General features: G+C 46.5%; 2 protein-coding genes across 2 annotated transcripts in view; both read left to right on the top strand.

The window, feature by feature from the left end:
• LOC146980516 (uncharacterized) overlaps positions 1–23,737 on the top strand; it is a 528,771-nt gene that overhangs the window by 186,832 nt on the left and 318,202 nt on the right. The gene's annotated exons all lie outside the window — the stretch shown is intronic.
• Positions 1,123–16,487, top strand: LOC146980622 (nucleus accumbens-associated protein 2-like). The gene is made up of 9 exons (XM_085785727.1): positions 1,123–1,602; positions 4,026–4,219; positions 5,030–5,289; positions 6,227–6,403; positions 7,498–7,603; positions 9,366–9,463; positions 13,323–14,028; positions 16,084–16,103; positions 16,155–16,487. The coding sequence occupies exons 1-7, from the start codon at positions 1,135–1,137 to the stop codon at positions 13,997–13,999; spliced, it is 1,980 nt and encodes a 659-aa protein (XP_085641853.1). The 5' UTR covers positions 1,123–1,134; the 3' UTR covers positions 14,000–14,028; positions 16,084–16,103; positions 16,155–16,487.

The following is a 23,737-nucleotide window of genomic DNA, read 5'->3' as shown; positions in this document are numbered from 1 at the left end:
ACGGAGAGACTCGTGTTTAGGCTGAAATACTTCATGTAAGTGATTGCTGACGGAAAATAGGACTATTTAGGACTTATATTAACAAAAACATTCCACTGATATCTGCTTTAAATGTCCAATTAGCCTTAGCAAGCTAATGTTAGCTTAAACAAGTAATGCTAAAAACAAATGTTATTCCAAACAAGCTGAGCCTAAATGATATTAGCCTATATTAGCCTAAATAAGAATAAGCTACATTTTGTTTACATTTACCTTAACAATCTAACTTAGTGTGAATAAAATAACGTATATTTAAAAGAAAAATGTTGTTCCAAACTAGCTAATGTTAGTCCAAGCGAGCTAATGTTAGCTGAAAGAAAGTAATGTTTGTTTAGGGGAGGGGAGGGCGATGGACTAACTACTGACCCACCCCACACAAGTGCTATATCGTCACTGTCACTTTGTTGAATGTATACGATGGAATGAAATATACCTTAAACACTCTGAAGAAGGCCGTGTGTCGAAACACGTAGTGTTTGTTTTATGTGATGTGAGTGTGAGCCATTAAACAAAGGCAACTTTGAGTATCCTACTTTGTCCTCTTCCTTAGCTTGGAACTACGATGATGATGATCTCATCGTAGAAACAGCTCTGTAGAATATTTTGTGGGAAATGTGTAGTGCAGTAACAGAATCTTGATTCATATTCGATCAACACCGCCTAGTTTGATAGTTTGAACAAAGTTTCTGAGTTTTGCATAAAGTTCAATCCATCGAACTTTATGCAAATTCACATACGGTGACAGGGCCGTCAACTCGACGTGTTGTGTCCATGATGCACCGCGCGGCCGGAGCTGCTGCTCTACATAGACAATGAATGGGATCCATCGACTTGACGTCCGTTGCCGGAGTTGGTGTGTCTGTACCTTAACCCTTTAACCCCCCCCCCTCCTTTATTCCAGCTCTTTCCCTGTGCTGAGCCGACCTTCCTCCTGATGATCTACAGCCTCGGCTCCTCGCCCCCCCTCCTCCGGCCCTCACCTCACCGTTTCAACATGTCTTCAGATGGTTTTGGAGGAGATTTCACCTGAACACCCCCCTCCTCCCCCCCGTGTCACTCTCCTCCTAGTCTGACCTGCCCCCCCCCCCCCCCAGCATGGCGGAGGGGCTGCTGCAGGTGGAGATCCCAGACTTCGGCAGCAGCGTGCTGGGCAGCCTGAACCAGCAGCGGCTGCTGGGCCACTACTGCGACGTGTCCATCCTGGTGCAGGGCCAGGCCTTCAAGGCGCACCGGGCCGTGCTCGCCGCCTCCTCCCTCTACTTCAGAGACCTGTTCAGCTCCGCGGCCGACTCCTCCTCTTCCTCCTCCTCCTCCTCCTCCTCCTCCGGCTCCTCCCCCTCCTCCCAGGCGGTGTTCGAGCTGCCGTCCTCGGTGACGCCGACGTGTTTCCAGCAGATCCTGTCGTTCTGCTACACGGGCCGGCTCAGCATGGCGGCCAGCGAGCAGCTGGTGCTCATGTACACGGCCGGGTACCTGCAGATCCAGAACATCGTGGAGCGCGGCATGGAGCTGATGATGATGAAGGCCTCGTCCTCCTCCTCGCCGCTCTGCTGCGACTCACAGGTCGGTCCGGCCACGCCCACAGAGCTCAGAACACACCCAGGTAGTCTAGGGAGACCAGAACCTGGTGGACCGGATTCTGTAGAGTTATTCCATCTGGACCAGATTCTGTAGAGTTATTCCATGTGGACCAGAACCTGTAGAGTTATTCCATCTGGACCAGAACCTGTAGAGTTATTCCATCTGTACCAGAACCTGTAGAGTTATTCCATCTGGACCAGAACCTGTAGAGTTATTCCATCTTAGCTCAAACTTGTTGAGTTCGCCTGGCAGTTGGGTCGCACAAGAGTGCGGTTGCCTTCACACGTCAACTAGTGCACCAGAGTTCAGCTGGAGCCGAACCGAGACGAGACGAGACGAGACCACCCCTTCAGGCAGCACTAGTTTTGGTGCATTAGAGTGCTAATGCACCAGTGCTTTCACACTGACCCAAACGGGACCAAATTTAGTGCAATCTAAATTTAGTGTGCAGGTGTGAAAACACCCTTCGAGTTATTCCATCTGGACCAGAATCTGTAGAGTTATTCCATGTGGACCAGAACCTGTAGAGTTATTCCATGTGGACCAGAACCTGTAGAGTTATTCCATGTGGACCAGAATCTGTAGAGTTATTCCATCTGGACCAGAATCTGTAGAGTTAGTCCATGTGGACCAGAACCTGTAGAGTTATTCCATGTGGACCAGAACCTGTAGAGTTATTCCATGTGGACCAGAATCTGTAGAGTTATTCCATCTGGACCAGAATCTGTAGAGTTAGTCCATGTGGACCAGAACCTGTAGAGTTATTCCATCTGGACCAGAACCTGTAGAGTTATTCCATGTGGACCAGAATCTGTAGAGTTATTCCATCTGGACCAGAATCTGTAGAGTTAGTCCATGTGGACCAGAACCTGTAGAGTTATTCCATCTGGACCAGAATCTGTAGAGTTATTCCATGTGGACCAGAATCTGTAGAGTTATTCCATGTGGACCAGAATCTGAAGGGTTGTTCCATGTGGACCAGAACCTGTAGCGTTATTCCATGTGAACCAGAACCTGTAGCGTTATTCCATGTGGACCAGAACCTGTAGAGTTATTCCACCTGTACCAGAACCTGAAGGGTTATTCCATCTGGACCAGATTCTGTAGAGTTATTCCATGTGGACCAGAACCTGTAGAGTTATTCCACCTGTACCAGAACCTGTAGAGTTATTCCATGTGGACCAGAATCTGTAGAGTTATTCCATGTGGACCAGAACCTGTAGAGTTATTCCACCTGTACCAGAACCTGTAGAGTTAATTCATGTGGACCAGAATCTGTAGAGTTATTCCATCTGGATCAGAACCTGTAGAGTTATTCCATCTGGACCAGAACCTGTAGAGTTAATCCATGTGGACCAGAATCTGTAGAGTTCTTCCATCTGGACCAGGATCTGAAGGGTTATTCCATGTGGACCAGACTCTGAAGGGTTATTCCATGTGGATCAGAATCTGTAGAAATATTCCATCTGGACCAGGATCTGTAGAGTTATTCCATGTGGACCAGAACCTGTAGCCTAGAGTTATTCCATGTGGACCAGACTCTGAAGGGTTATTCCATGTGGATCAGAATCTGTAGAGTTATTCCATCTGGACCAGGATCTGTAGAGTTATTCCATGTGGACCAGAACCTGTAGATTGAGTTATTCCATCTGGATCAGAACCTGTAGCCTAGAGTTATTCCATGTGGACCAGAACCTGTAGAGTTATTCCATCTGGACCAGAATCTGTAGAGTTATTCCATGTGGACCAGAATCTGTGGATGTTATTCCATCTGGACCAGAACCTGTAGAGTTATTCCATCTGGACCAGAATCTGTAGAGTTATTCCATGTGGACCAGAATCTGTAGAGTTATTCCATTTGGACCAGAACCTGTAGAGTTATTCCATGTGGACCAGAATCTGTAGAGTTATTCCATGTGGACCAGAACCTGTAGAGTTAGTCCATGTGGACCAGAACCTGTAGAGTTATTCCATGTGGACCAGAATCTGTAGAGTTATTCCATGTGAACCAGAACCTGTAGAGTTATTCCATGTGGACCAGAACCTGTAGAGTTATTCCATCTGGACCAGAATCTGTAGAGTTGCTCCATGTGGACCAGAACCTGTAGAGTTATTCCATGTGGACCAGAATCTGTAGCATTTTTCCATGTGGACCAGAATCTGTAGCATTATTCCATGTGGACCAGAATCTGTAGTTATTCCATGTGGACCAGAACCTGTAGATTTGCTCCATCTGGACCAGAATCTGTAGAGTTGCTCCATCTGGACCAGAATCTGTAGAGTTATTCCATGTGGACCAGATTCTGTAGAGTTAGTCCATGTGGACCAGAACCTGTAGAGTTAGTCCATGTGGACCAGATTCTAGAGTTATTCCATGTGGACCAGAACCTGTCGTCTCATTGCAGACCACCTCAGCAGACGAGCTCGGGGGCTTCGACGCTCCGATGGTGCAGCAGCAGAGCACGCCCCAGCTGCAGGAGGCCAGTCCAGACCAGCCGGCGCTGAGCCCCGAGGAGCTGCTGCTGGCCGTCAGCCGGATCAAACAAGAGAGAGCCGACACTCCTCCTGCCGAGGAGGGTGGAGGAGGAGACGAGGCCAGGTGCTGTGACCCAACATGACGTCTGTTTGAATTTGAATTTTATTTTATTTATGTGTTGTACCCAGCCTGTAAGGGTATACCATATAGATTGTACATTTCAAGTAGAATTCACACATCAAAGTAGCTATAGTAAAAACCTCTTCTTTGAAAAACCATTCCAACTTAACCTCATCATCAGTCCAAAACAACTCAGGCTTCACACTCTGCATCTTCTGAAATAAAAACTGCCTGGCTTCGACATATACAGTAATGGACAACGAAACAAGAAATCAAGTTCACCCTCAATCACATTTAGATCACATACAGTACAGAGTTTAACCTACTTCTATTGCCAGAGGGATAATCCCAGACCCCAACTGAGCACATAGCGATCTTCTGGATCTATCCAGTGGTAAGGTCACATAGGGTTCTGGACGGTCAACATTTTTCAATTGGCAATAAGTTCTGAGTTTTGGTTTAAACCAAATGTCATTATCCCATTTTTCTTTTATACTCAAGAAATAACTTATGCTTATCCTTGGGCATAGAAGACAAACGATTCCAGAGCCTGAGCATTTCCCCCTTCTGCTTAATCAAACAAAGTTCCCAACCCATATCCCCTTGGAGAGCCAATACAGGAGTAAATTTGTGCACACCTCAGGAACAACGAATGGCCCGGTTTTGAATAGCATTCACCTCGGATGACTCCTTACCTCCCCATATTCCAGCTGCATAGAGAAGAATCTGTCAGGCATCACAGAGCTTTGAAACGGTCGCATTTTTTTGGAACGATCTGGTTGACGCTGGACGACTTTGTGTCTCCGTCCTCAGAGCGGACGTGGGCGGCGAGCTGCAGACCGGCAGGGGCAGCGCTCTGTGCTACCTGGGGGCCAACGGGGGTCTGGTGCCAGGGCTGCAGTCCTACCTGCTGGCAGGAGGGGGGCGCTCCAGTCCAGGAGGATCCAGCCTCCCCACAGACTCCCCCCCCTCCCAACCCCCCACCGAGGAGGAGCTGGAGGAGGATTACTACGGCAACACCGTCCACCCTGGACTCTACCAACACATCTACGGACATCCTGGAAACCCCTACAGTAAGTCACACCTCCCACTGGCAGGTGAAGTGAGGAAGCCCAGGTAGGACACAGGGCTTCAGAGTTGTAAAAAATGAATTGAACGGCGTGGAACTCGGAAATTACAGGTCGGAAACTCGGGTATCATATCAGAGCTCCGACTTTCCGACTTGACGTCACGACAACATCAAAACATGGCGGCCCTCGTCTTAACATTTACCATGAGCCTCCGCGCGCACGGTGAAATTCTTGGACCGGCGCAAGACGGACGTCTCGCCAAGAATGTTTTTATTCATCAAGAATGAAAGTCGGAGGTTCGAAGACGATCAGATACCGCCATAAACGGCGATTCGGCGGAGTTATTATCATGACCCGCCGGGCAGCGTCAGCGAAACCGAAAGTAAGGAAAAGCTGGTCGGCTCGCCCAGCGTTTCCGCCACTAATAATAACAAAATAACAATAGAGACAAAACAATATATTTATCGAAAATGGGCCCATTAACAAGTGGTAACGTAGATTCATCCACATTAACGTGAGACTTTTTTACAACCAAATACTAACTCCTCGTTGTCCCTTTAAGTCATTTGTTGACGTTTTAATGCATATATTTTGGGTATTATTGCAGTATATGAAATGTGTTTATATTAAGCTGTGATTGTTGAATTGTATTCCTCGTATGTAACGGAAATAACGTTTAACCACAATATGCCAAACTTCCTTCGGGTTTTTTCTCCCGAGTTCCTGCAGCGTGAACGCAATGATGTCGGAAGTCGGGAAGTTGGGAATTCCAACCTCCGAGTTGTTTTGAACGCAGCATAATCCTGGTATAATAACAGTTCTGTAGAAGTGGGAGGAGCCACTCAGGTTCTCAGATTTCAGCCAATCACGCTTTCACCTGAGAAAATGATGGTTTGGCTTGGTTTGACACCCCTCCTGTCTGTGTTTCTCTTTGGTCCAGTCCAAGAGAAGATGGAGATGCTGCCTCTCCCATTGGCTAATGAGCGCCGGCCCTGTGTGCTGGTTGGTCGAGACAACATGGCTCTGCCGGCCAGTCTCATCAGTCAGATCGGGTACCGCTGCCACCCGTCGCTCTACACCGAGGGCGACCCGGGCGAGAAGGTGGAGCTGGTGGCAGGTAGGAACATGATGAGTTGTCACAGTAACAGAGTTGATCCAGGACCGACATCACAACCCGGAAGTTCATCACAGCGCTGGTTCCCGAAAAAGAAAGTGAATGGGATTTCTGCATTGTGTTTTGGATGATTTCAGAGAATCAGCCCTGTGACTAAAACACAAGTTTATGATCCTTACAAGTTTAGTTCAGTGAGATAATCTTCACATATGAACTCCTTTTCTACTGTATCCACCACTTTCCGGAGAATGACGCTGGGTGTCGCCATGACACTCGATTCCACTTGTCTTGATAGACATTGGCCGTGATGACTTTATTTATATCACCGTTGTGACTACTCTGATAGTTATGAAGTCTATAAAACGAATTATTGAACAAACATTAGCTACTATTTAAATAAGCTGGGCTAACCGTTAGCTGTTAGCCGTTAGCAGTGTCTTAAATATCTTAATAAACGGCCCATGAAAAAAATATGTTTTCCAGTGGATATCCTAATTCCAACATGACTGAGCTAACTGGAGTAGTTTCATGTCGTGTCCAACAACGGGAGGGTTTTAACAGCTGACGTCCTGATGTTGGTTTGCTGCTGCTGTTAGCTGTCAGCAGCAGCAAAGCTAACAACTACGATAACCATGACTAATTACAAAAACGTGCACACAGAAATAGTAATGTTTGTTCAATAATTCGTTTTATAGACTTAACAAACATCAGATTTAGTCAAAACGGTTTTGGCAGCCCCGAGCCCCCACATTTGGTACCTACACCGGTGGCTAACGCTACCAGTTAGCCGCTAGCTATAATGCTACTACGGAGTGAAACGGAAGTTGAAAACCGACTGTTTTATGTCCTAGAACTAAACCTGAAACTCACCACAGACCTGATTTGAGGTATTTTACCAAAATCCCATTCAAGAAACTGACTTTTAGACGAGGGAACAGGACGTGAGTTGACGGAGTTCATGGGTTTACTGACTCTATGCTCGTTAGGAAGGTGGTTAAACACAAACCAGACAAACGCACCAAAGACACCACAGTCCTGTAATCTGATGCTTGTGTGTGTGTGTGTGTGTGTGTGTGTGTGTGTGTGCGTGTATCCAGGTTCAGGTGTGTTCATGACGCGAGGTCAGCTGATGAACTGTCACCTGTGTGCTGGAGTCAAACACAAGGTGCTGCTCAGGAGACTGTTGGCCACGTTCTTTGACAGGTGAGAGGAAGCTGAAGGTGGTTAGCCTAGCCTAGCTTAGCTTAGCATAAAGACCGGTGTTTCTGTAACTCATTGGAAACTGATGTAGCTTACAATAATGTCCAATATAACACATTCCCCAAATCTGACCATGTGTAAGTTTGTTTAAAGTCTGTGTAAAGTGAAATCCGAGATTTGATTGAAAACATAATAAATCTGTTAGAATATAGTTCTTGAACCATGTGAAAAGATTGATAACTGCATCCACCTTTTTCCGAACATCAAAAACGTAAGCTGGTTTTGCTCTTCCGGTGGAATTGTATGTTTATGTTTCCATGGTTTCAGTAGTCGTGGTAAATGCATGTTTGTTTGTTTTTTCTTTCATTGAAAATCTGTAAAACGCATGGATCATCACGCCAGCTTTTAACAATGGATATCACACAAATGGACATCCATTGTTAAAAGCCACGTTTACCGTAACTATGACAACGACTGAAAACCATGGAAACGTAAACATACAATTCCACCGGAAGAGCAAAACCGGCTTCAGAAACTTGTGGATAGAACTGAACTGTGGAGTTTGAGGGTAAAACAGTTTTTGAGGACAATAGGATTTCTCTGTTTTTTGGGGCGGGACTGAACAGAGTTTTACTGTTTCCATAAGACGTTTTTGCTTAGTTCGAATAAAAAAACGTGTGGATGGAAACATGGGCTGTGTTCGAAATCACCCACTCACTCACTCACTCCCTCTCCACTACATCATGTATATGATATAGTGCACTACATCATGTACACGATGTAGGGAATGACGGGAGGAGAATTCGGACACTAGACGGTAATTTTCTGGACGTGGTTGCGTCAGCTGATGCGCCAGGTGTTGCTGTGACGGAAGCAGACGTGCCGAGAATCATGTAAACAAACCATGGATGTATGAAACAAACCGGACACATAAAAAATAAAATAATAAAAACCAGACCCTTGCGTGAACATTTTAGGATGTGATTCTGTGTGGTTGTGTTACTCGGACAATAAACTGTTGAAATATCGGAAGTTTGGTTTGGTAAACTACTGTTGTGTGTCCCGACCGTGAGCCGTTAGCGGCTCTGTGGCTATTAGCTTAGCTCGTCAGATCGTATTTACTGCATATTCTACTACAGTTTCTTAATTAGATTGATTTAATGCTGCCTGTTAATGTTCGGATGCTGCTGCCCAACTCCTGCTGCTCGGGCGAGGCAAACGGAGCGAAGGCAAATACGTCTGAGGAGTTTTTTTGGTAAATTGCCTAAATAAATCGTAGCTAACATGCTAATTAGCTTCCTCTTCTTCTCTGGCAAAACACGACCTCATTGCATTGTGGGATACGGGAGTAGAAAGTAGTGTACATCGCTTGTTCACTCAGTTTCGCGGTGCATTGTGGGTGTGTTGTCATCCACTACATAGTGGATGAAATTAATCGCGGAGAATTCGAACAACACTACAAAATGGCGAACACACTATATAGTGCACTACATCCGTGATAGGGGGTGATTTCGAACACAGCCATGGTTCGTGATGCTCTGACATCATCAGTGGTCATGTGACATCATCAGTGGACATGTGTCAGCGGGCTGTGTTGAATGTTTTCCAGAAGCTTCTGACAGTCAGCAGCTTCCCTCAGGATCCAGCTGCTGCTTTACATAACTGCTCCGTCACATTGTCTCAGGCTGAGAGAGAGGGAGGGAGGCAGAGCGAGCTAATCTACAGCTCGGTATAGGTGCTGATTGGGTTGTTATGGTTTCCATAGAAACACTCTGGCCAATAGCTGTGGGACAGGGATCCGCTCCTCCACCAATGATCCGAGCCGGAAGCCCCTGGACAACCGAGTGTTAAACACTGTCAAACGTAAGGCGCACACACACGCACACACACACACACATACACACTGGTCTCTCTATAAGTGTGAGGACCGTCGTTACCGTTCACTCTAACCTTGTCTGATGAAGTCATCGTCCTCAAACACACACACACACACATGTTTTGTTTTGTTTTATTTGTTTTATTTATTTGCACCATAAAAATCAGTGACAATTACAAAAACAGAAATGAAACAAGAACAGTCAGCGTGAGAGAAGTCAAAAACACTATAGTATATCAGCTTTTAATAAAATACAAACTATAAGTATAAGTGTAAAGTGATTGTGTATGAGTGGGTGAGCATGTAGCCTATAGATGATGATGATCGAATGATAACTGTACTAGGAAAAGAAACTATCAAGAGTCTTGATCAGAGAGGACTTCAGTCTGGACTTTATATTAGGCAGGGATGAAGATAATAATAATAAATGAAGATGAGAATTCCAAGACGAAGATCCTCTGTAAGTAAAAGGAAACTGACGAACAGGGAGGATGAAGTTTATCAGTGTGTGGCTTCCTTGGCATGATGGTGATGAGATGATTGATGAATTATCGATTTTGGGTGAAGTATCCCTTTAAATAAGGGGGCAGATGGAGACAAATAACAACACTGTATTTTGGAAAATACAGACAGATTTCTTTTCTTTTATTTATTTAATGTAAACAGGCAATGACAAACAAATACAAAAACACACACAAACAAAACAAAGCAGGACCAAACATAAAAAGGATGTAAACATTCCATTCCATTTCCTTCCTCTTATCCGGGTCCGGGTCGCAGGGGCAGCAGTCTGAGCAGGGACACCCAGACTTCCCTCTCCCCAGACTCTTCCTCCAGCTCTTCCGGGAGGATCCCAAGGCGTTCGATAGAGCTGGTCCAGCGTTCCACGGCCAGGACGAAAACCGCATTGTTCCTCCTGAATCCGAGGTTCGACTATCGGACGAATTCTCTCCAATATCCTGGAATAGACTTTCCCCGGGAGGCTGAGGAGTCTTCTGTGTTTATGTTTTTTAGAAACCTGCCTTGGGATTGCGGCAAGTCCGGCACATTTACACTGATACTTAATGCGTCAGTGTTTATGAATGTGCACTGTCCCAATTCAATAAATAAAGAAATGAAATGAGTGTGATCCCCGATAGTTGGAACACACCCTCCGGTCCCCGTTCTTGAATGAGGGACCACTGTGGCGGTCGGGGACAGTGCCTCTGGACTGGCAGACCGGGGTGGTGGTCCCCCTGCGATGCTGCATAGGCGTGTCAGCCCCGACAGCCCCACAACATCCAGAGACTTGAGGTGCTCAGGGCGGATCTCATCCACCCCCGGTGCCTTGCCACTGAGGAGCTTCCGGACTACCTCAGTGACTTCAGCTTGGGTGATGAATGAATCAACCTCTGAGTCCTCAGCCTCTGCTTCCTCGACGGAAGGCGTGTCAGTGGGATTGAGGAGATCCTCGAAGTATTCCTTCCACCGCCCGACGATATCCCCAGTTGAGGTCAACAGCTCCCCTCCTCCACTGTAAACAGTGTTGGCGGAGCACTGCTTCCTACTCCTGAGGCGTCGGATGGTTTGCCAGAATTTCCTCGAGGCCGACCGGTAGTCCTCCTCCATGGCCTCCCCGAACTTTTCCCAGACCCGAGTTTTTGCTTCCGTGACCGCCCGGGCTGCCGTCCGCTTGGCCTGCCGGTAGTCGGCTGCCTCGGGAGTCCCCCGAGCTAGCCAGGCTCGGTAGGACTCCTTCTTCAGCTTGACGGCATCCTTTACTTCCCGTGTCCACCACTGGATTCGGGGATTGCCACCGCGACAGGCGCCGGAGACCTTATGGCCACAGCTCCGGACGGCCGCGTCAACAATGGAAGTGGAGAACATGGTCCATTCAGACTCAATGTCTCCAGCCTCCCTCAGGATCCGGTCAAAGCTCTCCCGGAGGTGGGAGTTGAAGACCTCCCTGACAGGGGATTCTGCCAGATGTTCCCAGCAGACCCTCACGATACACTTGGGTCTGCCAAGTCTGACCAGCTTCCAGCGGATCCAACTCACCCCCAGGTGGTGATCAGTTGACAGCTCAGCCCCTCTCTTCACCCGAGTGTCCAAGACATACGGCCGGAGGTCAGATGACACCACTACAAAGTCGATCATTGACCTCCGGCCTAGGGTGTCCTGGTGCCACGTGCACTGATGGACACCCTTATGCCTGAACATGGTGTTCGTTATGGACAGACTGTGGCTAGCACAGAAGTCCAATAACAAAACGCCGCTCAGGTTCAGATTGGGGAGGCCGTTCCTCCCAATCACACCTCTCTAGGTAGTCTGGCCTGACGGAAGTGCGTTGCTGCGATTAGCCTCTGATTGGTCGGAACAAGCCACCCGGCGGAAGTCCCGCCTCCGTGCTGCAGCTTTCCCAGTCCGCCCGGGAAAGGGAAACATCAACAAACAACAACAGGAACCGAACCATGGATATATTATACATCCGTGTCTTGAACCGAACAGAAGAAGACATATCCGTCAGCGGTTGCCGACCGTCATTACACCACGGTCCCAAATCCAGTTTCGAACCGGCAATATTTTGCGAGTGCACCGTTGCTACGGCGCCGACCACAATGATTGTGACTGGTTGAAAAAATTCCAAACGGCCGGAGCGTTTTTTTTCTCCGATCGCAGAATCATAGGCGGACCAGCCACTACTCTCCAGGTAACACTGTGGAACTCGCTCCCACTTCATCTGCGCCAAGCCCAAACCCTGGAATCCTTCAAATCACTGTTGAAGGGCACCTGTTCTCTCAGGCCTTCGCCTGCTGATTTGTTGTCCTGTCTTGTGCCATGGTTAAGCGTCCTTCTTGTGTCTTGTGTTATTGTTAAGTGTCCTTGGGTGTCTTGAAAGGCGCTATATAAATCGAAACTATTTTTATTATTATTAACACTGTCACTGCCCATGTGAACCTTGAAGTCCCCCAGCAGAACGATTCCCCGGTTGGAGCACCTTCCAGCACCCCTCCCAGGGCCTCTAGGAAGGCCGTGTACTGCTGTACCGCTGCTGTTCGGCCCGTAGGCCGAGACAACAGTGAGAGACCTATACCCGACCCGAAGGCGCAGGGAAACGACCCTCTCGTTAAGTGGGGAGAACTCCAACACATGGCGGCTGAGCTGGGGAGCTATGAGCAAGCCCACACCAGCTCGCCGCCTCTCACCGTGGGCAACTCCAGAGTGGAAGAGAGTCCAGCCTCTCTCCAGGAGTTGGTTCCAGAGCCCAGGCTGTGCGTGGAGGTGAGCCCGACTATCTCTAGCCGATACCTCTCAACCTCCCACGAGCTCAGGCTCTTTCCCCCCCCAGTGAGGTGACATCCCATGTCCCTAAAGCCAGAGTCGTTGTCCGGGGATTGGGTCGTCGGGGCCACCGCCACTCAGATCACACGGCACCGGCCCCTTCTGAACCCTCCCGCAGGTGGTGAGCCTACGGAAAAGGGTGTAAACATACAAATGTGACAGTTGAGGTTCCTGTCACTATGCCTCCAGTTGATCATGTGCCCTGGCTACTTGGCCAAGGGGATGTCCCTTTGGGTGACTGGCAAGCGTGCATGACTGTTACCCAGGAGGTGTGGGTTCAATCCCCACCCGGGCCCTCTTCACCTTGCCACACAAAGATTAAATTTACAGTTACTACTCAATATACATTTAATCAAACTTAAATTTTTCCCATGTTTTGTTGTGCATTTCTACCTTGTCTTGACTTGTGATTATTTTTTTCCAAAAGAAATTGACTTCGCACTTTATTTTTAAAAACATTTCTTTCTTCCTCCTCCTCCTTCTCCTCCCTCCTCCTCCTCCTCCTCCCTCCCTCCTCCTCCTCAGTCTACTGTCAGAACTTTGCTCCTAACTTTAAGGAGAGCGAGATGAACGTCATCGCCGCCGACATGTGCACCAACGCTCGCCGAGTCCGGAAGCGTTGGCTCCCGAAGATCCAGTCACTGCTCCCCGATGGCCTCCCCGCCTCCGCCTCCCCCCACCCACGCAAGGCCAAGAGGGGAGGAGCAGGAGGAGCAGGAGGAGCAGCAGGGGCAGCAGAGGTGGCGGCGGTGGAGCTGGACCTGCGGCAGCTCGGCGCCTCCTACCTCGGCCTGGAGCCGCCGCCGTACGCCGCCGCCGCTGCCGAGCGCCGCGAGAGGGAGAAGGAGGCGCCGGCCACGCTGCTGCCTCACCTGCAGTTCGCCGGGTCGCGAGGAGGAGCAGCAGGAGGAGCAGGAGGAGGAGGGGGAGGGGGGGCGGGGCAGGTGGAGGAGGTGTCGATGGGCGGCGAAGCGGCGGTGGCGGATAGCGGTGGCGTAGGAGGAGGAGCGAGGCTACAGACTGAACCACCGCCATCAGAACTCCCCCTCTCCCTCTCCTCCTCCTCCTCCTCCGCCTCCTCCTCCGCCTCCTCCTCACACCCCTCCCCCCAGCCCGCAGAGCCCGCCCCTCCCCCTGCTCCTCACAGAGGATTGGCCGACACGGAGGAGAGGGGGGCGGAGCCTCTGGAAGACAGCCAATAAGCTTTCAATCTGCATCTGCCTACCTGTATCGGCGCGTTTCCACCGCAGGAACCCGGGGTTGTTTTCACGGGGCGGGGTAGAAGAGGCTCAGATCGGCCCCCAAAAACTCCCACGTGGGGGTTGAGGTTTACTCTGTGCTGATTGGTCAGACTCAAAGCGGGACGCCCTGAAATAACCAGCGTTTTTAAAACGCAACGTTATTAAAAAAGTGTCTTCACGGCAGAAAAAAAGAGAGAATAAGTCAGAAAAAGACGTCTGAAAGTAGAAGTAGTAAAAAACAGTTTGATAAATACATGACAATCGAAACGGCAGTTAACAGGGTTCCTACACATTGGAAATGTCAAAATTCCATAGTATACTAGGCTATAGAACGAATCCTCTTGTTGTTTACAACTACTTCCGGGTAGAAAACCAGCATGAGAACAATAGTGACAGACGAGAGTTTCACTATATTTATCTCATTTTTCTCGTCACTATTTCACCGTTTAGACTAATCTGATGTTTGTAAAGTTTATAAAACCAATGATTGGACAAACATTACTATTTCTGTGTGCACATTTTTGTAATTAGTCATGGTTATCATAGATTAGCCGGCTAACGGTTAGCTACCTGTTTAACTTTAATAACTCAGTGACTCAATAAACGGTCCATGAAAAAATATTTTCTCCAGCGGATATCTGAGTTCCAACATGACTGAGCTAACTGGAGTAGTTTCATGTCGTGTCCCACAACGGGAAGGTTTTAACAGCTGCCGTCCTGCTGTTAGCTTAGCTACCGCTGTTAGCTTAGCTACTGTTAGCTTTGCTACCGCTGTTAGCGTAGCTACTGCTGTTAGCTTACCTACCGCCGTTAGCTGTCCCTGTCAGCTGATGTGACCGATGTTGTTTGGTTCGGACTTGCCCTAGGCGAGGATCGAACCCGCGGCCTCCCGCACCGCAGGCGACGATGCTAACCGTTTCGCCAAGAGGTTAACAACCGCTTGGCAAATTGGTTAGCACGTCTTTTATGGGTGAGTGAGTTTACTTCCAATACCGCTAACCGCCACAATCTGTCACTTCTCCTTACACCTCCATTACAATGAGCCACTGATGCTTTCTAGACACTGTGATTCCCCCAAACTGAATAAATACAACACATAGCAACACAAAACACACACACAGAAATAGTAATGTTTCTTCAATCATTTCAGATTTGTCTAAACGGTGATAGTGGCGTGAAAAATATGATATATAGCTAAACTCTCGTTTGTTACTACTGTTCTCATTCAAATTACGTGCTGGTTTTCTACCAGGAAGTAGATTCGGTCTATTCCCAGATCCTAATTTACAGACTTGTCGGTAAATGTTTTTTTATAATTTATGACATTTGAGTAATTAGATGTGTATCAATAAATTATGCAATTAATCGTTTTTTTTCATTATTGGGTCAATGACATGATGCAACCCATTGTCAAGTAGTGTAACCAGTATTTAAAAAAATAAAAAGTAAAAATCAGACTATATACAGGAAACTAAATCTGGGCTCAAATGTGGAATAAATGTAATTCATTTTTGTAATGCAACACTGTTTCTTGACAAGTTTTACATTAGTTTTCACAATGTTTAGAAAAAAGGCAGTGTGTTCATAGGTCCTGCTCAGTATTGCCAAAATGCATTAAAATTTGAATATAGAAATACAGCAAAAAAATCTATTTCAATTTAATGTTTTAAATATATTTTTATAAGTACACTTAAATCCACTAAAATATCTAATATTTATCATTCTTTTGTGGTTGAATGTGTATGCCATTATGTCACCAGCTCGGTACAAAATAACGAACCCAAATAACGTCAGATGAGTCCAAACCCAGATCAGTAATAAGATAAATATATTTCCATACAGTGGTTTCCATAGTTTTCCAGACCTGGAAATGTATAAAATCAAATTCATACTTTCCATACTTGTGTAGGAACCCTGGATTAAAAACCCGCCTTTATTAGAAATCGACGACCGCGTGATGATGGAAACTGTTTCACGTCCCGGTCTGCAGGGGAGACACGGCCACAGAGAGAGAGACGACGTCCTGCTGTGGAAACACACCTCATGTAAATAACACAATAGCTACCTGTCCCCCACCTGTCTGTCCACCTGTCTGTCTCTACCTGTCTGTCTCTACCTGTCCCCTACCTCACTACCTGTCTACCTCTCTGCCCCGTGTCTGTCCGACCTACCTCTGTCTGTCTGTCTGTCTGTCTGTCTGTCCGTCCACCTGTCTGTCTGTCCACCTGTCTGTCTGCTCGGCTCTGCTGCATGTTACCAGCCTCCTGCAGTCGGCACACAGGCCCATAGCAACAGGACTGATGATGATGATGATGATGATGATGATGATGATGATGATGATTATACTCACTCTGACAACGACAATAAAGCTTCTTGATAACTGATCCCGTGTCAGTCTCAGGTGTTCCCTCCATCCAGATGTTCATGGTCACAGAGGATGTTCCTCGTCTGTCCTCTGACGCCACCTGCAGGGCACACACACACTCACACGGTTATCTCATCTGTGTGTGTGTGTGTGATGCAGTGACATCACAGCAGTCAGGTCATCGTGTGTGTGTTTACACAGACAGACAAATAATCAATCTATAATCTGTAATCTATAATCTATCAGGACAGCGGAGCGTCTCTGCAGCTTCAAACTGGTACAGTGACAGCGATGACATCACTGTGTGGATGACATCACTGTGTGGATGACGCGCATCATTACATTTAATGCACATAAAGTAAATGTCCATAACATTATCTTATATTCTGCAGCAAGAATATCTGAAATTAAATATACAGAAGACAGGATGTTGCATTTCTGTTGATTTCTGTTTTATTCTATTCTATTTATTTTATTTGATGCTATTCTTATCTGTTCGATTTTATATTATTTTTTTATGTTATATTAGGCAAGACAAGGCAATTTTATTTGTATAGCCCATTTTTTTTACAGTCTAAAATGGCTTTAATAGGCTATAACATATATAATATTATATTATAGCCCTTTGAATATAATATAATATAATATAATATGATATAACAGCCCTTTGAATATAATATAATATATTCTAATCTAATAAAATATAATATTCTGTCAGCTGTCAGTTGTTCTTTTCGCTCCGGACGTTTTAATTGTCACCGTATTAAAGGGTTAAATGGATGTGAAGGAGCAGCTGAGTGAGGATCAATCAATAATCAATAGATCAATCAATAGTCTGTTTGTCCCAGCATGTTGTACTGATGTGTGATCAGTTATTGGTCCATTAGTTTAATCAATCAGTGAATCAACCAGGACTCTCTCTGCTGCAGCGCGGACTGAGAGGTGCATGCTGGGAAACGTAGTGCGAACCCCGACCGGCGCCAGATCATATATGATAGACTGAAGCCGAAATCATTAGGAATCAAATCGTTCTGAATCGAAAATCCATTTTGAATCGAATCGTAGCCTCAAAAATCAGAATCGAATCGAATCGTGAGATAGTAAAAGATTCCCACTCCTATTAACAGGGTTCCTAGTACACATTGGAAATTTCAAAATTCCATTGTATACTATTACCAGAGCAGAACCTAATCTCCAGAGTTGTCAGTAAAAATTTTTTAAAAATAATTTGTTACATTTGAGTAATTAGATGTGTATCATGTCAACAAATTATGCAATTAATCGTTTGTTTTCATTATTGGGTCAATGACATGATGTAACCCATTGTCAAGTAGTGTAACCAGTATTTAAAAAAATAAATAAATAAATAAAATCAGACTATATAGCAACGGGAAACTAAATCTGGACTCAAATGTGGAATAAATTGTAATTCATTTCTGCTGCAGCGCGGACCGAGAGGTGCATGCTGGGAAACGTAGTGCGAACCGCGGCGCCATTCTGAACCTCCGTCAGCGGCCAATCAGAGCAGCCCGTGGCCTCCGCTCCGCCAATCACAGCCGCCCTCTCCCCCGCAGCAACAAATCACAGCGCCGCGAAAACCTCGCGGCCAATCACAGCGCACCGCGGACCCGCCGCTCGGCCAATCCTGTGACAACAACATGCATGATGCCGCTCGGCCAACGCGCATGCGCAGACGGCAGACAGCTGATAACTCATCTATTATGCTACTTGGCTAAATAAAAAACGTCCCAGAAAAGAAGCCGCTGGAGCCGCCGCCGCTGGACCCCCGGAGGACTCGAACCCAGAGTAAACACGGCTCTTTCTCCGGTACCGGGGGGTGTGGAGGGGGGGGGTTACCGGGGGGGTTAACGGGCGGAGGTGTTGTCGGTCGGTCGGTGCTGCAGCAGGAGGGAGTCGGTGTCGGAGCCGCTCGGCGCCTTCAGACAAAGCTCAGCTAACAGGAGCTAACAGGCTAACTGGCTAACGGGGAGCTAACAGGCTAACGGGGAGCTAACAGGCTAACGTTAGCTCGTTAGCTTTAACCAACCAAACACAACACCACCGCGCACAGGTAACAACAACATCGGCGGCACAGAGCGGAGCGCTACGCCGAGTAATCCGCTCCCTGCGGGGGGGCAGAGGGGCAGAAAGAGCCGGGGCACCGACCGACCGACGGAGAGACACCGACACGGCCGTTAGAAAGACCGCGAAAGGCCTCTCTCTCTCCTCCGTCGCTCTCTCTTAACGGTTAGCTTAGCCACCTAGCTCGTCTCTTGCCCGCCATCTTTTCCAGCCAGATCAACGGCTCTTCTGCTGCTGCTGCTGCTGCTGCATCGTTAACGTTAGTTAGCCCGCAGAGCTGCTCCCTCCGAGCCGCTGGATCAACCACCCGGACCCTGCCTGGTTCTGGTTCTGGTTCTGGTTGTGGTTGTGGCAGCGGTGGATGGTGCCGCTGTAACTTAACGTTAAACCACCGGATCAGTGAGGTTTTTCGTCCGGCGGCGCAGTCCGGTGAGTGTTAGCCGTTAGCTCCTCGTTAGCCTCGGTAGCTGATCTGATGATCCCCGCAGGACTGTGGTGTGGAGGAGCTGCAGGTCCGGTTGGGTCCGGGTCCAGGTCTGGTGGGACTGGGTCAGGTCAGGGAGGTTCTGGTTCTGGTTCTGGTTCTGCTGCTGCACCAGGGTGTCGGTGCTGGACCCAGGTGTGTGTCTGTGTGTGCAGCAGCCGGACTCGGATCTGATCTGATCTGATCTGATCTGGTCCACATGAGTCCGGACCAGCAGCACCTGTTGGGAGCAGATGTACGTTAACGTTAAGGCCCGAACCCGGACTCGATCCCGGTCCGGACGAGCTCACCTGTTGGAGTTCATAGTTGAAGTTTGGTTGTAAACAGTGCGAAGCTGCAGCTGCTGTCAGCGGTGTGGTGGCTATCGATCCCCTGTCTGATCACTGGTATTGATGAGTTATCACCGTCTGGTCGGGTGAAGAAGAGCACCAGAATCTGATGCATGTTGATGCTTGTAAAACAATTTCTATTCTAAAGATATTTCTGAATTGCTCATCTTCCCAACCGTATTCTGAATGTGTAAGTCATCATGTCACCAGATCACTTACAGGAGATATTGTAGCAAATAACGTAAATGAACCCAAACAACTTCAGATGAGCCCAAACCCAGATCAGTATTCAGATAAATATATTTCCATACAGTAGTTTCCATACTTTTCCAGACCTGGAAATGTATAAAATCAAATTCATACTTTCTATACTTGTGTAGGAACCTGGTCCCGGTCTGCACGAGCTCACCTGTTGGACTGCAGGAGTTCATAGTTGAAGTTTGGTTGTAAACAGTGAAAACAGTGCGGCGCTGCAGCTGCTGTCAGCGGTGTGGTGGCTATCGATCTCCTGTCTGATCACTGGTATTGATGAGTTATCACCGTCTGGTCAGGTGAAGAAGAGCACCAAAATATGATGCATGTTTATGCTTGTTAAACTATTTCTAAAGATATTTCTGAATTGCTCTCGCATCTTCCCAACCCTTATTCGTCACTGACCCTGTTATTCTGAATGTGTATGCCAGTATGTCACCAGCTCGGTACAAAAATAATGAACCCAAACAACGTCAGATGAGCCCAAACCCAGATCAGTATTCAAGGCAAAGCAAGGCAATTTTATTTGTATAGCCCGTTTTTACCAATAGTTTGTCTCAAAGGGCTTTGCATCCCATCATAACAACATCCTCTGTCCTTAGACCCTCACATCCACTGAGGAAAAACTCCATGGAAACCCTTTTAACAGGGAAAACCAGGAGAAAGCTCAGGGTGAGCAACAGAGGAGGGATCCCTCACCCAGGACAGAGATGTTGTTACAGACAAGAAAACAGTTTATAGTTTATGATACAGAATGTGGGAAACATGGAAATGTTCAGATAAATATATTTCCATACAGTAGTTTCCATGCTTTTCCAGACCTGGGAATGTATAAAATCAAATTCATACTTTCCATACTTGTGTAGGAACGAGCTCACCTGTTGTTGGACTGCAGGAGTTCATAGTAGAAGTTTGGTTGTAAACAGTGAAAACAGTGCGGAGCTGCAGCTGCTGTCAGCGGTGTGGTGGCTATCGATCCTCTGTCTAATCACTGGTATTGATGAGTTATCACCGTCAGGTCGGGAGCTGGTGTCGGTGGAGAGCAGTAGTGTAAAGTCCCACAGTCTGAGATGTGTTTAAATGCACCGCTGACCTGAGGAAGTGAGTGAGGATGAAGATGAAGAGCAGGAGGTTTGTTGTGATGGATGCTGATAGAGAAGCAGAGCTGGATCAGTCCGTCCATCGATCTGTAACTGTGAGACTGAAGAAGTGATCGGTTATTGATCGTGAAGTGAGACCGAGTCCTGGTCCAGAAGAACCCGGGTCGTCGTGTTTTAGTTCAGAGTTGAACCGTCCGGCTGCTGCTGTCGGCTCTGATCCGATCCATCCGGTTATTGACAGAAAGACCAGAAGCTGGAGAAACCGTCAGATGTTTCCTCACAGAACCACAACTGGTGTCAGACCAGATGATTAATAATCAACTATTTTGATAATCTAATAATCAGTTTGAGTTGTTTTTTTTTGAGAAAAAAAGTCCAAATTCTCTTGATTCCAGCTTCTTAAATGTGAATATTTCTGGTTTATTTGTTCCTTTATGACAATAAACTGAGTCTCTCTTTGGTTTGTGGACAAAACAAGACATTAGAGGACGTTGTCTGGTGGTTTGAGAAACACTGATTGATGTTTTTTAACATTTTTTAACGTTTTATGGACCAAACAACTAATCGATTAATCGTTCCAATAATCGATAATGAAAATAATCCTCAGTTGCAGCCGTAGCTCAGACCTTTTAAACCAGGTCCTGGTCCACCTGTCCAGGTGTGGGCCGGTCTGGGTCCAGGTTCTGGTCTCTTGGTCTGTTGCCAAGACGACGACATTAGTGCGGCGGCTGTAAATCAAAATTCATCTTTAACTTTATCGTGTGTTTTTCACAGTGTCATGATTATTCTGTATTCATTGATTTCACAACACTATGAGTGTGTAAAGAAAATCAAAAATAGTCAAAATATAATGACATTACTAATTGAATTAAATTACTATTTAAACTATGTGTTCATATAGGACCAAGTATTAACCCCCAGTGGGAATGTTTGAATTTACCTTAGAGATTATTTGTCATCTGTACCAAATGTTTACGTGTTATTGAGAGACCCGCTAACATTCAAATTCCTACCAATTCAGTCTGATTTGCCGATTCAGTTCCCGTATCATCTCTTTTGGAGAGTGACGGTGTTGAGGAATGCGTTTAATACCGCCGTTAATCGTGCAAACAAGTAATCGCGACATTATTCACTACTCATACACATCTGTAACATCTGTAACAGCTGTAACATCTGTAACAGCAGCAGCAGTGTGTGATATGAACGTGGTTGTCAGGGTTTTTCAAAATAAAACAGGTCCGACAGGTCTCTGCTTTCGGTGCTGCCTCGTGGGAACGTGGGAAACACCTGTTCAGGGTTCCTACTAGAGCTGCAACTAACCATTATTTTCCTTATTGATTAACCTGTTGATTATTTAAAACGATTAATCGATTAGTTGTTTGGTCAATAAAATGTTTAAAAACATCAGTGTTTCTCAAACCACCAGACGACGTCCTCAAATGTCTTGTTTTGTCCACATACCGACTTCACAAAGAGAGACTCAGTTTATTGTCATAAAGGAGCAAAGAAACCAGAAATATTCACATTGAAGGAGCTGGAATCAGAGAATCTGGACTCAAACCGATTATTAGATTATCAAAGTAGTTGATGATTAATTTAATAATCGATTATTGTGCGATTAATTGTTGCGGCTCTAGTGGGAACACTCCTCCTGATGCTGTAGTTCTGGGTTCCTACGAAAGTATGGAATTTGATTTTATACATTTCCAGGTCTGGAAAATGGAAACTATTGTATAGAAATATATTTATCTGAATACTGATCTGGGTTTGGTCTCATCTGAAGTTATGTGGGTTCATTATTTTGTACCGAGCTCCAATCTCCTGGAAGTGATCTGGTGACATAATGGCATACACACTCAGAATAATGAAAACAAACGATTAATTACGTAATTTATTTACATGATACACATCTAATTACTCAAATGTCACAAATTATTTACGTGGGGGGGGCGATCGTAGCGGAAATAATGAAAGTAATGGCAAACAAACACTGCATTTCTCCACAGTCAGGCAGGTTTCCAGGATGCCAAGTAGCCGACTCATTTTAATGGAAGTTTGCCGATGAAAACCAGTGTCAAAAAGGGAAAAAAAAAAAAACAATCACGGACTTTCATGATCGATTACCATGGCAACGAACGAAGCTTCGAAGCTTTGATTTTTTTTGGGGTCAGCCCTACAAAATATTATTACATTAATAATTATATACCTACCTTAAGTATTTATTAATATAGGACCAATTATTAATCCTCCAGGGCAAAGGTTTGAAACACTAAAGCCGTTGATTGTCATCTATAGAGTTCTCAACGGGTCGGACCTCGGGCTTCCTTCTTTCCTCTCTCATAAAACACGTTTCTGGTGTAAATTGTTGTTTGTTCACGTGTGAGTTTCAGACAAATCTCCCACTCTGCATCTTGTGCTGCTGAGGCAGAACGACTCCACAGCTGCAGCTGCTCGTCACTGGTTGGAGGATAAATCTCCACCAAGACGCACCGTTCCCGCGGCGAAAAATTCATCAATTGCGCCCGCTGATTAAAGGGCAAAGTGTAGCCTACAGCAGGACGTTAAGTCCCGCCCGTTAGCGGACCGGTACCGGAGGGGCCAGATGACGTGAGGCAGAAGACGCTGCTTTCCCGCCGTTCGGGCAGATAATTAATGCTGGTGTGTCGGGCTCCGTCGGGTCGGTTCGGGTTGTAATTTTCAGTCCCATTGAGAACTCTAATCTACACCAAATGTTTAAAGGGACAACGAGGAGTTTTGGAAAAGCGAAGTGTTTTCACTCTACATTTATGAGCCTCCTCTTCGCGCACCATGAAATTCTTTGACCGGCGCAAGACAGACTCATGTTTTCATTCATCAAGAATTAAAGTCAGAGGTTGGAAGACGATCACATACCGTCGTAGTTCCCACCATAAACAGAGATTCGGCGGCGTTATTCTCATGACTCGCCACGAAACCGAAAGTAAAGAAACGCTGGTCGGCTCGCCCAGCATTTCCACCACCACTAATAATAACAAAATAACCATAGAGACAAAACCATAGATTTATCTAAAATGGACCATTAACAAGTGGTAACGGAGATTCATCCAC

Source organism: Trachurus japonicus, chromosome 9 (assembly GCF_045865225.1).
Source record: "Trachurus japonicus isolate A0001 chromosome 9, Traja_1.0".
NCBI lineage: Eukaryota > Metazoa > Chordata > Actinopteri > Carangiformes > Carangidae > Trachurus > Trachurus japonicus.
The sequence above is the reverse complement of the archived record's forward strand: the minus strand, read 5'-3'. Positions and strand labels throughout refer to the sequence as shown.